A 15969-nucleotide genomic window follows, 5' to 3' on the forward strand; every position below is an offset into this window, starting at 1 on the left:
TTGGAAAAAGATTTTTATTTGTGCATAAATTATTTTTGAAAAGATATCATTTTTTAATACGATTTTTTTCAAAAAATAAAAGTTTTCCAAAAATTCGAAAAAAATTTACGCCAGATTAAACCATCGTCTTTAAAATGAGACCTTGTTAATCAAATTCGACCAAAATTTACGCCTATTCTCATTGTTGGCATATAAAAGCAGGGATGATAAACAGCCTTAAGACGTGTTAGACAGAATAATTTTTTTTCAGCATGCGTCAATTGTTTAATGCCAACAAAAGGACCATGCGAGTAATCACTTAAGTTCCTTTTTATACTCCGAGGACTAAATAAACTCTTTCCGTTACGTTTAACCTTAGTTGTGCACACTTCAAAATAATTTTAAGTTGCACACTTGGGATGAGCTACACCTCAGGTACTTTGAACAGTTCTCATTTATACAAAATGAATAATTTTTATTCCAAAAAAATACTGTGTATTCTTTGAAGCCTCGGAAATAGTAATTAATAGGTTTGAAAACGCATTTCCAACTTTGTCGTAAAAAAAAATCATGAATCATGCAATGTGGAAATTGTTTTAATTGAGTTCAAAGTTAATTTTGGGTGACACAACTAGGATTAAACATATTATAGAGACAATCATTTTATAATTATTTAAACTTAATTCCGTAAAGCATCGCAAAACTCTTAAGATGCATTGGACATAGAATAATTTTCTTCCAGCGTGTGTCGATCGTTTAATGTCAACAAGAATGATCATTAAAAGTACCATGCGAATTACCATGTCAGTTTCCTCTCGTACTCCAAGGATTAAACGTGGAAATACACTTTTTCCGTACCGCTACATTTAATTATCTTATAGATAAGGTATATATAATTGTATATCATACATTTTTTAAATAATTTATATAGTTTCTTCTTATAAAAGTGATACTAATAATTTTGTTTATATTTTTCTATTTCAGAACTTCATTGCAATCGCGCACGTAACAAAGAAGTAATCGAGTGTTTGTATTGTTAAAATAAGAATATCGCGAAGTAGTTCGTTCGTTCGAGTTTCGCGATTTAAACAGCAAGTGTTTTTACATTGATTGCGAGCAATGCAGTCATTAGAGTCAATGTTTATTCGCAAAGTTTATTGTTTTTTAACAAGTCGCACAGACTGTGTTTATAAACGATAGTAGAGTTTCGTGGAGTAAATTCAGTGACCTTCTGTTAATAAATAACTATTGCTAATTAGAATCAGTGCATCATTGAAGAGGATCTCATTCAACTTCGATATTGATCTACCATATATTCAACCAGCTACCCTCAATTTCGATCGCAGACGAGTGTTTTACAATGTTTTTGAGCCATCGCAGAACTTCTTAAATGGTAAGTGAATTTTTAAATCCCTTTGATCATTCAATCATGTCGAGGATGAAAAATCCGAATCGATACGAGTAATTGGTTGTAATTAATTAATAGAAGATTATTAAATGACTTCTTAGAAAATTTATTTGTGAATGGTTTGTTGTGTTTTGATATATTTATTTAATTAGAATAGGGTCTACTTGTTCAAATGCGTTAATTATAATTATTTGAATTTTCAAATATTTTAATGCACGAATTATTCACGGATTCTAATAAGGATGAGTAAGAAGACATTTACGATGGATAGTTTCTGGATTATAAACGAAATTGATGCGTGATTTTCTTATAATAATTAAAATATTCGTTTGTAAAAAGCGTCCAAGGATTTGTTTTATATTTTTAAATAGTTATTAATTAAATATTTAATCAATTTAAATTGATAAAAAAGAACTTTCGATAGAGTTATTACTTTTGAAAGAGAAAAGTCGAGTAAAGTATTTACTAAAAAATAAAGAAACTTGTAAAGTCATAATCCGTAAGTCTAGATGATAAGTATATGAATGTTTAGCTCAGGATTTTCAACAATTAATATCTTAATTCTAATTTTTCCTACGCTGCGGAAAGATATCTCCAGAGAAAGTAATAATCAGTTTGTATCCAAAAAGATAAGATTTTTCATTTACTTTTCAGATACGTTAGGATTATGTTAGGGTTTTCTTTCATATCTTAGAATTTAGAATAAAATTTTGTTGGTACAGTTTTTGAATAGTTTTACTATTTGTCGAAGAACCCCCCATAAACTGTGGCTCAAGAAGACAATTATAGACCATTCAGTTATTTTCGAAGGTTCACCAGTAACTTTCGAGAATAGCTCTCTTCGAGGTTCATTTGATATTTTGCAATTTTATTATAAAATTCAAGTCATACATTTTTCACTTTTTTCTTTTCTTTAAAGTTAAATTAAATTAAATTCATACTTTTATCTTTCACAATTAATATATTTCTTATTTCAATAAAATTAAATTCCAGTAATATCATAGTAACGAAACATATGATATGGCAATTGTGGAAACCACTGAAATTGCACTGAATAACGGTGTACATGGACCTGAAACAAATACATCAAAATGTGTGCCAAGTTCTCCATTTCCCACATATCACGGGAAAAGAATATTTGTTTAGATTAAGATCGAGAACTTTTAATTTTCTTTTTCTCTTTTAAATTTAAATTAAATTAAATTCAGCATTTTCTTTTTATATCTTTATATATATAGATAAATAATCTATATATGTATATATATATATACACACACACACACACGTTCTTTCCTTATTTCTTTTCTTTTCTATAAAATCAAATTTTATTAGAATCATTAAATTAGGGCTTTTAAAAATCACGAAACGAATGGCAATTACGGAGAACACTTGTGTGAAGGCTTACATTTAAATATATATCATGTTCTTCGTTTGTACCACATTACAGGAAGATTAAAGATTAAGAACTTTTCATATTCGATATAATTAATTTATTATAGATTTCGGAATATGTTAAAAGTTATGAATATTTCGAAATTACATTCACTGGAACATAAATTTATACGTGATAAACGCAGATTAAGATAACGATGATTTTTAATTTTATAGATATAAGAAGTAAATCTTGCATTATCGAAATAAAATCAATCGTGTGAAATAGACACACATTTAAATTCGGAAAGGAATCATTAATAAATAAGATTACTTTACTAATATTTAAACAATAGAATATTCTTAAAAACATGACAAAGATCATAAGATAAAATCGATATAAAATAAATTCAATTTAGTCTTTCAACTAATATAAATCACAAACTCAGAAGAATATAATTAATAAATAATATTATTTTACTAATGTTTAAACTCTAACACTTCCCGTTAACATCGATAGAGGAACGATAATATAATTGGTACTTAGAGGAATTTTTCAAAGAAATTAATATATGTTCATTTGTTTTAATTAATTTGTGTTAATTTGTTTGTTTCATTCGTTTTTCATTGTTACTTTCCTCATACTTCCTTCATTCTTACAGAACAAAATATTACATTCTTGCAAAACAAATAAATCCATTTTAGTTTAGAAGGTTGGATCTAACGTAAAAAGAACATTGCCCTTAACCAGCAGAGCTCATTATATCTTATATATTATCTGTTTGAAATTAGTATAACATAGCATAGAACAGCACAGCATATGAATATATAGCATGATATGAATATATATATTCATATTATTTTTTTTGTTTATTAATATTCGTAACATTAATATAGAATTTCAAATATCGTACTCATTTGTTAAAAAAGTATATTGTTTTATTTTTATATACTAACTAATCTAATGTAGATGAATGATAAGCTCTTAAATGATTTGAAGTTAAATTTCTTTGGTGTTCTATAAAAAAAAAAAAAAAAAAAAAAAAAAAAAAAAAAAAAAAAAAAAAAAAAAAAAAAAAAAGAATCTTACATAAGCATCATATGCAAATGAAATATAATTAAATAGGTATTAATCAATTTAGTTTATGATAGAGTTCAGCTCTATCAAAGCTAATTACACACACACACACACACACACACACACACACACACATGCACGCACGTACGCACACATAGACAGATAGATAGATAGATGCAATTATAATCCAAAGTATTAAATACTATTAGATACAAATTTTTATTTACGTATTAGAAAAATTCGGAGTAGGTGTGTTTATAGTACCCCAAAACAATATCAATTTTGTAGGATTATGTCTAATGAAAAATAGGAAGGGTCTATTAGCTAACAACCTTTTTTGTCTACCATCTCTTTCTAAGATAATTGTAGTTGCTGCTGCAGCTTCAGTACCCTTTTCGTTAATTTCAATGTCTACTTTATGTAATACCTCATCAGCATATAAACCAGGATTAGATAAAGTCGCGCTATTTCTAAGATCGTCCAACCCATATGATCGGAAATTTCTATTTTCAACAATACGGAGAAAATCTTCAGACATAGGTCTACTTTGTCTTCGAATTCTTTTAACGTTATTTTCATCGTCGATTAGTTCAGTTTCGATTTCACGTCGTTTCCTTTGCATTCTTCTTATATTAAATCCCGTAGCCCATTGCTCGATATTATAATGGCGAGTATTGTCAGTATATTTGAATAAATGTTTTTTATACACTTGCCCTCCGTCTGAATTACCACCAAATCTTGAGAAAACTAATTGGTCTCTATTGTTCAATTGTCTATTTTGATCATTAAAGCTTTTACTGCTCTTAGTTGTTGGATTTTGAGTTGCGCTTGCAATCAGTTCTCTTGAACCAGGTGATAATAAACTCAGATCTGCTGTTGCCGGATTAAACAAAGATGTTAAACCTAAACTCTCGAGTACTTTTTTCAATTTTAAAGAACTAGTAATCTTCATTTTAGGCATCCCTAATATAGTGGTTTGATTTTTCATATTTTGAATTAAATATTCAATGATCTCTGGTGTTAATGTCCTCTCAAATTCGCCTAATGCTCTTGCACCTTCTGCCTTAGGTAACATAATATACATAGTAGTCTAAAAATAAGAAGAAAATGTTAATCCCACTGTATTGATGTACAAATGAATAAAATAAATATACGTCTAACTTACATCTAATCCTTTATATGGTAGACCAACAATTTTAACGCCATAATTTTTATCTTCATAAAAAGGAAAATCTCCAGCATTGTACATCATGTCTACTAGGATCTGTTCATTTGGTTCGATGGAAAATTTTTTTCTACCAGTAGCTCCCATTATGAAATATCTATTCCATTCGGCATTGAAGTATAATGCCGAAGCTATGATCACTTTCGTGGCAGGTGATGGTATATCATTTAAAATCGTTGAAATCTTTCCGTTTGTGTTTTCTTTTACCCATGCATTTATTTTGTCTTGTGCTTCCTTTCCTCTTTCTTGAAAATCAAGATTCATTATTGCACTTTGGTATACATTTTCACTGATTGTCTTAAATTCTGGTCGAATTGGAAAACCTTCCTAATAGTATTTTTAAGAAAGGTATATATTATTTTCAGAAAAAAAAGAAATTTCATATAAAAAAATTCCAAATGTTTTTTATACCTGCAAGAAAATAGCACTTGCAATGTCTATAATCCTTGTAGATTCAGCTTTCTCATGGACTACAGAAATCAATAATCCGAAAATTTGATGAACGAGTTCTGAATGCGTAGAAATGTCTACTCCCATAGCAAGTCCAAGGATTCTTGATACCTCTTCGAAAGTTATTCCCGCTGATCCTAAATGAATTAATGCGAGAGATCCAGCAATATTAAGTGGCGAGAATACTATATTGTCTTTTTCGTTTTTTACTGATGCCAAATTGTTAGCATATAGTACATTTTGGATATTTAGAGCTAATTTCGTGACACCTTTCGAGATTATATCATTCACCTGAAGAAGTAAATAAATAATGTTCAAATGGAAAATCGAACATTTCGTTTAAAAGACGAAATAAATAATTCAATAAGAAAATATTTATATTATCTTACTCGATAAGCCCAATCTAATGGTAATGATTGAGCAAGAGGTGAAATCGGTGCCGCGATTGTATTAACATTTATTTGTGATGCAGCTTGAGATAAGGAATCTCTTGTCCGTTGTCCAGATAATTGATTTACGATAGAAGCTGGTGATGAATAATATGTCATGGATGCTGGTGCTGCTGCATAATATGCCATGGGTGCTGCTCCTGATGCATAATATGCTACGGGTGCTGCTCCTGGTGCATAATATGCCACGGGTGCTGCTCCTGATGCATAATATGCCATGGGTGCTGCTGCTACTGCTGCAGAATATGCTGCGGGTACTGCTGCAGAATATGTTCCGGGTGCTGCTGCAGAATATGCTGCGGGTGCTGCTGCTGGTGCGGAATATGCCACGGGTGCTGCTCCTGCTGTATAATATGCCACGGGTGCTGCTCCTGCTGCTGGTTCAGCGTATGCAACGGCAGCAGGATATGATCGTTGCTGACTATTAGCATAAGCCGGATAAGTTGAGGTTTTCAGATATTCGTATTGATCCGGATAAATCAATTGTGATTTACCCAAGACAATTAGTCCTAGGAATATTATAAACGTGATCATTTCTGAAAATGAAAATAATTACATACCCCAATTAAAAAACAAAAAAAACACAAAACACATGTAAAGAAATGTAAAAAAATAATTTTTTTTTTTTTATTTTGTTAATAACAAGAGTCTTTTCTATCATCATAGTTGTTTTTAGCTAGTGAAACGTATTTATACGTCATGTTCTCTATCTGCTTTGGATGACGTGTTTGCGCAGTCAAATTAGTTTGCTTACAGGAAGTAAACATGGTACAATTGTCACAATCAATAATGGTCTTTTATTCATTAGATGACATTCTAAGTACATGATGATCTAATGAATAATTACTTTTATAATTAAGGAATAATCTTTCTCCCTCTCTCTCTCTCTCTCTCTTTCTCTTTCTCTCCCTCTCTCCCCCCCCCCCCCCTCTCTCTCTCTCTCTCACTCTCTCACTCACTCTTTTTCTCTATCTATCTGTCTTTTTTTTTTATCACGATTATGAACATTTGAGAAATTCATTGATATTTTGGAACATGGATAAAATTTAGTTTTAAAAATAATAATCTCTCTCAATGCTCGCTCAATGATACGAAACGAAAATAGAAAAAGGAACATTATAATCAAAGCAAATGAAAATATAATGCTTTTATCGATCCTTTCTAACATTCTTGCACTTTATCATTATACATACCCTTGACTAGACTTTTATATTCAAACTATTGACTTAACTTCAAGTTAGAAAATTTGTCAATATTTTATATATATATATATAGGATGATTGAAAAGTTTTTAGATGGGCTAAAACTTGTTAAGTGATATTAAAAATCAATTATTTTTTTTTCGAAGCTTTATATTCTTTTAATTTCGTAAGACCTTGTAGTTTTACGATCGGAAAAAAAAATTATTTTTAAAGGTCTCGAAAAGGTGTAATTGAATTTTAAAATCCATTTTAGAATCTTTTGATTTACCTAAGAACGAAAATATCCATACTATATTTCGTTTATAACTTTTTATTTTGACTTTTTTTACTTTAACAATTTTTATTTTAACTTTTAGCTTATTTTTAATCAATTTTATATACGTAAATTTATTAAGCATTGTAATAGGCATTACAATATCTTATTTTCTTTCGAAGTTAAAAAGTTTACATTCCGATTGAGAAACACTCAATATCAAAATACTTAATGTCACTAAGTAATTATATATTTTGCAAGAAAGAAGTTGTAAAACCATGTATACAACATATTCATCTAAAGTTATTAAGAAATTATAACTCGTATAAATATTAATGAAATTTTAATGATCTATATTATTCAAAAATTACGTCGACATATTATATTTTACAGCCTCTTCTTTGTTTCCTTTCCTTTTTTTTTCTTTCTTTTTCTTTCTTTTTCTTTTTTTTCTCTCTTTTTTTTTTTTTTTTTTTTTTTTTTTTTTTTTTTTTTTTTTTTTTTTTTTTTTTTTGAATTAATAAAAACCAAAATGTGAACGATAATATGACATTTCAAAAAAAAATAATATGTCAAATAATGATTCTTTTAGGATACGGCCATGATGTAATTCATGATCATAATCTTTAATAATGTTTTTGAATGGCGTTCGTATTTAATGAATAGACATAAACGTATGGATGACCTTAATATTCTAAATGTCAGCTTAGTTCTTTGCCACCGATTTCAATATCATGTTCTATTTTAGCTTCGAGTGTTCTTTTCTAAACTTAATTTAACTAGTTGTAAGTTTAATTATATAGCATCGAATTTTTTCTAACTGTATAACAATTAAGTTTTTATACAGATTGTAACTTGTATCAATGACGAAGCTAATTAATAATTAATATTTATGGAAAAGAAAAGAAAAAAAAGTTGATATACAAGCTATCAATTTGCGTGATAGGAAATCCCAATAAAAATAAATTTGTATCGAATAACATTGAAATCATGTATGATAATCAACTATCAAACTTGATATGCAGTAAACGAAAAGATCCTTGAACGTACATGGATAATACAAAGAATTTGTAAAAGAATGAATTATTCTAAAGTCACGTTCCATGCATGATTACATCTTATGTATCGTTGATCATTGGAATAATGTAAGAGCGTGACGATTTACCGTAAATACTATAATTTATTAGATGATACGAAGAAAGGATATACGAGAGTATAATGTAAAAAAATACCAGCAAAATATTGTACTAACCTTTTCCCAAAGAGAAAGAAATATTTCCTTTTAATTTCTTGTAGAATCGAAGAAATCGATCGTTGTAATTATTTTTCAATCCTCGATCTTTTTTATATTAAAAAATAAAAACAAAAAATAAATAAAAAGAAAATAAAAAAAATAATAAAACTAATATTGTTGATTTATAAACACATTCGATGGAAGAAAAACTATAATAATGTTCGTGTTCTATTTCAACGTTTCTCGAGGATCATCACGGATCGAACGGTAATTTCACTTAACTGTATCGATCTCGATCTCAATCTCAAATTGAAATGTTTAAAGCAAGAGTTATATTAATGTATAACGAATAACGATCTTCTTTATATATCGAAATGTTTCATTACGATATTTTTTTTATCAAGAAAAAATTTACGGAATGTTATACTTCGACGATCCTAAAAATATAACTTCTAAATATTATCTAAAAGAGAAATATACACACAAGAGAAAGACGAGAAAGACGTCAAGACGAGGTCTTTCCAATAGCACGACTGATTCGTTCGTTTATGTACATGTATATACACTCGCGATTACTGCGTTCCATGACTCTTTCATCCCCTCCACGCTGGCACGATCGCCATGTGTGTTAGAAAAAGAAACGTAGAGTTCCTTCCGTTCGTGTGAAAGTAAAAAAGAGGTGGCTAAAATTGAGGTGACTAAAAAGTATGCATGAGTATTGTTCCGTCGTTTGTCGTCTTTATCACGTAAATGTTTTAATTATTGCAAGTATGAAAAATGACCTCATACGAACTTGATAAAAAAAATTTTGTGACAAAAGCATATAATTTTCCTTTATTTTATCAACTATAATTAATAGTTTCCTTGAATGATGTTCGAAATCGAGAAAATTATCGTTTGTTTTAAAAATTTTCCATTGGGAATGACCGTTAAAAAATTGATAAAAATTTGTTTACAAGAAAAAATAATTTCTTTTCGTTTCATTGATTAGTCCACTGATATCCATGTTGATATCCATGTTGAACATAACAATATTCTCGATTGAAGAAATTTTTAATACTGTAATTTAAATTTTCGAATATGATATTGTTTTTTTTTATAAGAGATTGATCAAAATTAGAATTTATAAGAACAAATAATTTTTATTCCCTCTTGTGTTATTGTGTGTTATTGTGTTATTATGGACCACGTTCTCATTTAACACAAATTTTTCCTTGTGATGAAAAGTCAGAAACTGGTATTTCCCAGTCCTTTTACGTTTCATTAGTTCCATCACATATATAACTTTATGCGTCTATTTTTCCAATGAGTCCAAACAATTGGTGCAATAAATTCTTTGCAGTATATCTTTCGTATCTTTTTCTCGAGATCTTACAATTAGTTATATAACAAGAAGTTTACATTCCTCAAACAATTCTGACGATTTAAATATTTTTTCTAAATCGCAAACGCTTTCATTTTTTATATCTTACAATTATCATAAAAATAAAATAAAAAATATTGTGAAAATGTGTGCTTTCATTTTTTGTATCTTACAATTATCATAGAAATAAAATAAAAAATATTGTGAAAATGGTATAAAAATTTGTATTTGTATATTGCGAAATTTCTCTCGATTGTTCAACTTTGAATTTATTTGATATGTATCTATTTTGCTTTCACCGAATGAAAAAAAAAAAGATCATCGATTTATTAAATGATAAAAATATCGCGATACAAATAATCACGATTATAGGACGAATTTCATGGCATTTCTTTATTTCCATAATGTATTTTTCTTTTTTTTTTTTTATTCGTGTTTTAAAACAAATAAATTTATTTTAATTTATATTTTGGTTCAGATGCAACCCAATGTCTTAGAAAAGAATACAATCGTCGCGTCAAAAAGTAAAAACATGAAAATAAATTGATTTTCTGTGCATAGAGTTAGAAAGCGAAAATGATAACTTTGAAATTACGTTCATTCGAGATTAGTCTATCCACAGATATACATGTATATATACATACATATATATTTATGTATGTACGTTCCTAACACGGATAACAGTAGTTTGATTGCTCAGACTTCCGTCAATAGATAGTGAGAATCGTCAGATAATATTCTTAATACATTGCGTAGAAATTTGTCATGTTCCATGGAAACTCCCTTGGAAAGTCCAGAATTTTTAATTGTACTTTATCACTTACTTTCACCTGCTTTTAACTTTTACGCAAAGAGATTAGAAAACATTTGTCATAAAGTAGAACTGTTTCAAGAATTTATTTATTGCAAAAAATTTAATTATTTTTTAAAAACTTTCTCTCTCTCTCTCTCTCTCTCTCTCTCTCTCTCTCTCTCTCTCTCTCTCTCCCATAATTTAAAAAAAAAAGTTAAACCACGTATGTATATTTATATTTATATATATATATATGTTTCATTCTTTCTCTTTTTTTTTTTTTGTTTGTTTCTTTGTGCGCATGATATATAATCACTTTATTAATAAGTTATGTAAAACATACGTCGTATAAAAAAGTTGTTCTTGCTCAACGTTAACATTTTACCAACATTATTACAAATCAAAGATAAATAATCTACCATTGTAACTGCTATTCTTAAACGTCAATAATACTGCTTCGTTTTTTATCTACATCAGTAACGTCCAAGTCGTTACCGAGACTTCCAACCCTGCCTCTCATTCCGATGTTATTTCCAACTTGTCCCGTTGCTTTCAATTTTTCTTGCATTTGTGCTAATATGTCTTGCATTCTTCGTATCTGCAAAAAAAAAAAAATAAAATACAATTTTACTATCAATATAATATAATATTTTATATATATATATAATAGAAATTTTAGAAAGTATTGATTGTTCTACAATTCTTGTATGATTGTTCTTCAATCATACAAATTAGATTATACATATTTATTCTTACCTCTTCGTCCTTTTGCAGGAGCAACCTATCCGTGTCAGATATATTGTTTTCAAAATGTGGTCCCGAATCTCTTTTCAATTTACTGTAAAAAAAAAAAAATATATATATATATATATATATGTACATATAAATATGTAACATGTTCATTAATAAAAATAATGATGCATGCGTATATGAATTTACAATGTTTTTTTTATCTTCTTTTTTTTTACAAATTCTAATATAATTCTAATTCGAATGAAATAGAAAAAAAAGATATTTGAAAGTATCCATCGTTAATACATGCAATTCTTTTCTATTTCTTATTTTTCTCCCGACTCGTTATTTTTACAGCTAATAATAAAATCTTCGATTATACATATAGATATATAATGTAGTTATATATATATATATATATATATATATATATATATATATATGTTATTATGCTGTTATTATCTGGCACGATATAATCTGAATTACACATCGATGACCGTGACTTTTATTGATAGCCACTGGGACAATTAAATGTAGAAATGACGTGTGTAAATACGATTTCTCTTATAAAAAAAAAAAGAAAGTCAATTGAAAATTAATCGTTTTTATTTCTTACAATATCATCAAGTGTAATTAATAATGGGAATTGGATAAATTTAATTTTTTTGGCTCGTAAAAATAATGTAAAATCATACAATCAAATTATTAATAAGTAAGTGTTATACTAATACATAAAGCGTTAGATATGTTATCCGAGATGTCATAGAAAAGAGTGTGTTAAATCAAAATCAAACAAATCACATAACATAGTTATATTTAATAATAGTTGTATATTAATTTATTTTCTTTTTTTTATACGTGGAGAAACACACACGTGCGCGCGCGTTTAATTTTTTATTCATTCGGAAAAGAAAGTCAAAGAAAGCTATTGTCTCAAGTTATTTCTGTTGATTCAAGATCTTTCATCTTTTTAATATATGTACAATAGATTACGTGATCATGTTCGATTATATTGTGTTTGAATCATCTTAACGATATATGCGGTATTGTTCAATGAATTTAATTCAATCCATTGAAAAAATGAAAAACCAATGATTGTACGCGACTTAAAACACGTGATAGGTGATAAGTGATAAAATGACGAGGTAACATACAAATAAGCAGCCCATTCTTCATGAAATTCTTTTTATCAAATTCGCTATTTTTATGAAGTTTACTTTGACGTAGCTATTTTTTCTTTTTTGTATAGCTCCCACTTTCACAGAAATATTTTTTTTCTTAAAAGAGCACCTCTTCATATTTCTTCCCATTGACGCATTAAGCTTCAAAGAAGGAATCATTGCATCGTTTACACAATGATAACACTACACAAAGCTCATACCAGTCATCGCCGTGAACAAAGAAAACCATGTAATCTCTTTTAGAATTAGTACTATATATATGGATTGTATTGAATTAGTTTCACAATGTGTACGTATATATTAATACGATATATAAGTGGTACGTATATATTAATACGAAAGATGATACAGATTTTAATATAAAATTCTTTTAAATAAAATTTAATAGAATGTTTATAACTATTGTTTATTGTCAGATATATTTGAATTAATTTATTTTTATATTCATTAAAAAATTTTGAATGAATTATTTATGTTGTTAAAATATTTCTTCAATTTATTTTTCATTGTTTCAAATAGTTTTATCTCGAATAACATTGATAACGCTTTATGTATGATCATAAGCATGCATAAATACGTATGTACCTACTGAAATACAATAATTATTTACATGCGTAAATACCTCCGTTCCCGTATTGCTTGTTGTGATATTTGTGAAATGCATTGGGCCCGAAAATTCTCATAATGTACATCTTGTGTTACGTCCTTAAGATCTTGCATATGCGTTGATATCAGCATTGTTCGGAGTTTCACAAAGTCGCTGTGCTTTGGATTCTCGACTATGATCAAAATTATAATGTTGAAGAATATACGATAATTTTTGTTAAATAGATAACTGAAAAGTTTTTTTTTCTTTTTTTTTTGTTTTTTTTTTTTTACTTTTTTCTTCTTTTTCGTTTTTTTTTTTTTTTTTTTTTTTTTTTTTAAGTACAACGAAAACCTATCAAAATAACATTTACAATGTTTTCACCTAATTGCTTAATATTTCCACCTAATATCTAAAGAGATATTACAAAGCGAAAATGTTCTTCTGCTCGATAATATAATTAAACTGCAATATATTGTAGTATACGATTCGAAAAAGATCACGTGATTGTTCCACTTACATTGTTTCATCAGCATCAGACACCTGCTTTATTATATAAAGTACGTATAATATTATGCAAGCATTGGTATAAGATATAAGAAAAAAAAGGAAAGGAAAGAACAGAAAAATCCAGCATAAAAGAGTTCACCTTCTACAACTCCCCAAGGATATTGTCGACCATGAACTTTCCTTCCTGCTACTTCCAAAACGGTAGAACTACCCACGACCGCAAAAGGTATACATGCTTTCAATTCTTTATCTTGTTGTTTAAATTCTTCGTCTTCGTCGCTATCACAATCAGGGAATTGATATATCTACGTAAATACAAATCAATTTTTACCGATATCACATCTTCATTTTTTCTTCTTTTTTGTTTTCTTTCTTTTTTTTTTCATCGAAATACACAGAAGTATAGATATGATTTAATATATATATATATATATATATATATATATATATATATATATTAAAATCTAATATATAATATATATAAAAATTTAATATATATATTAAATAGAATAAGAAAAATAATAAAATATACAAACAACAAAGTTTACCTGAATTTCATGTTCTTCTATATCAGCAAGAATTCGTTCCTTCAATTTTTTAACTTCCTGTGTAGTAAGTGTATCAGCTTTTGCGATTACAGGTACTACGTTAACTTTTCTATGTAAACGTCGTAATACTTCGAGATCCAATTGCCGTAAACTAAAAATATTTTACAATTATTAGTTATATAAATTAATTAAATAAATTGGGATTATTCCCCCAATACCCCAAATCGGAGAAGTAATCTCCGACTGTTCTTTTACTTACCCATGACCATATGGTGGAATAAAATATAAACAGCAATGTACCCTATTATCTTGAATATTTTTTCTATTTAATCCACTTTCATCGGTGAAATATTGGCGAAATTGTTCATCGATATATGCCAAGCATGGTTTCCATGTGTCTTCACAATTAACAGCATCTCCAAATCCTTGATATTCAAAGAAAAAATTGTCATAAGTATATAACTTGTATAATAGTCTGTAAATTGTATAATAATACGTAAATAAAAACAATAATATGTAAATAGTACAATATTATATTATTTGTAAACCTTTTCTTTTCGAAGTAGATAGTAAAAAAAAAAAAAAAAGAAAGATGAATTATTTTATTAATTATTTAATTCACCTGGTGTATCTACGATTGTTAGACGTAATCTAACACCTCGTTCTTCTATATCCATTGTTTTTTTTTCAATCGTAGTAGTTTTATCAATGCGCTCTAAAAACAAAATGTGTTATAATCCATATAATAAATATAACGATAATTTAATAAAATAAAATAAAATAAAATATCAAGAGATTATATAAATATATTCATACATTCAATTAAATATGTACGTACAAACCTGAAGCATCTGGGATACGTCGTTCTTTGTATAAATCTCCAAGAAAAAGACTATTAATAAGTGTTGATTTTCCAAGTCCAGTTTCGCCTAATACCATTAAGGTAAATTCGAATCCTCTTTTAACCGATTTTCTATGTACTTGTTCGGGAAGAGTCGCAAAACCGATGTAATCCCTGTCTTATTAAATAGAACAAAGAAATAATTGAATATTAGTGTTTAATAAATTATTAAATAAAAATTTATTTTAGAATTTATTTATAAATTATTTCATAATTTTCAGATCGATATATTTAATTCATAAGATTAGTAATAAATAAAAAAAAAAAAGATGTATTTATCTTTGACTAGTTAAAATTAGAAAAACTCACATTATTCTAATCACAAAAAATGTTAATAATTCGTTATAAATAACTTCAAGCTTTTTGTTGTTGAGACAAACTTCTCATCGAACGTATGACGATATTTTAAATGATTTTTATTTATAATCTTATTTGCATTAAACTCATCGATGATAAAACCTAATAAAGATCAACAGGAAATAGAACACGTATTATCGGGCATATCAACACACTACGTAGTTGTATATATTATCGTTCTAACAGAATAATAAAAGTAAACTGTCAACTCTCTACCAATGTATTGTATGCGTCTGGATTGCGAGAACGCCCGTTGCTTCTTCGACCGTCTGCGCTGACGCACTATTGTACCGGCGATCAATAATCTGTACTTCTATATTTTTTCTAATCCTCTCTCTTTCTTTCTTTC

The 15969-nt window shown here is 27.8% G+C and overlaps 2 protein-coding genes across 7 annotated transcripts; both read right to left on the reverse strand.

Moving 5' to 3' along the window:
- Positions 1-2862: 2862 nt before the first annotated feature.
- On the reverse strand, positions 2863-10135 carry LOC124951643 (serine protease inhibitor 28Dc). The gene is made up of 5 exons (XM_047500365.1): positions 8668-10135; positions 5901-6496; positions 5473-5802; positions 5002-5388; positions 2863-4926 (listed from the first exon to the last, which is right to left on the reverse strand). The coding sequence occupies exons 2-5, from the start codon at positions 6492-6494 to the stop codon at positions 4060-4062; spliced, it is 2178 nt and encodes a 725-aa protein (XP_047356321.1). The 5' UTR covers positions 6495-6496; positions 8668-10135; the 3' UTR covers positions 2863-4059.
- Positions 10136-11059: 924 nt separating this feature from the next.
- LOC124951645 (septin-4) lies at positions 11060-15844 on the reverse strand. 6 transcript variants are annotated; one of them, XM_047500369.1, is made up of 9 exons: positions 15573-15844; positions 15205-15377; positions 14985-15077; positions 14622-14787; positions 14363-14513; positions 13954-14119; positions 13329-13497; positions 11562-11643; positions 11060-11403 (listed from the first exon to the last, which is right to left on the reverse strand). In XM_047500369.1, coding segments are annotated over exons 1-9 (1164 nt in total). In that variant the 5' UTR covers positions 15575-15844; the 3' UTR covers positions 11060-11241. The 6 variants fall into 6 exon arrangements, with proteins under 6 accessions (XP_047356325.1, XP_047356327.1, XP_047356326.1 ...); XM_047500371.1 differs by having other exon boundaries at positions 15205-15381; XM_047500370.1 differs by having other exon boundaries at positions 13341-13497; positions 15573-15839.
- Between the last annotated feature and the right edge of the window lie 125 nt (positions 15845-15969).

This window comes from Vespa velutina, chromosome 9 (genome assembly GCF_912470025.1).
Source record: "Vespa velutina chromosome 9, iVesVel2.1, whole genome shotgun sequence".
Taxonomy (NCBI): domain Eukaryota; kingdom Metazoa; phylum Arthropoda; class Insecta; order Hymenoptera; family Vespidae; genus Vespa; species Vespa velutina.

Excerpts from the sequence above, each read along its gene's own strand:
- LOC124951643 (XM_047500365.1), bottom strand. The coding sequence starts at position 6,494 with ATGATCACGTTTATAATATTCCTAGGACTAATTGTCTTGGGTAAATCA. Across the intron at positions 5,803-5,900 it reads CATTAGATTGGGCTTATCGA|GTGAATGATATAATCTCGAA; the intron begins GTAAGATAATAT and ends TTACTTCTTCAG. Across the intron at positions 5,389-5,472 it reads CAAGTGCTATTTTCTTGCAG|GAAGGTTTTCCAATTCGACC; the intron begins GTATAAAAAACA and ends AAATACTATTAG.
- LOC124951645 (XM_047500369.1), bottom strand. Across the intron at positions 15,078-15,204 it reads ACGTATCCCAGATGCTTCAG|AGCGCATTGATAAAACTACT; the intron begins GTTTGTACGTAC and ends TTTTGTTTTTAG. Across the intron at positions 14,788-14,984 it reads AACAATCGTAGATACACCAG|GATTTGGAGATGCTGTTAAT; the intron begins GTGAATTAAATA and ends TTGAATATCAAG.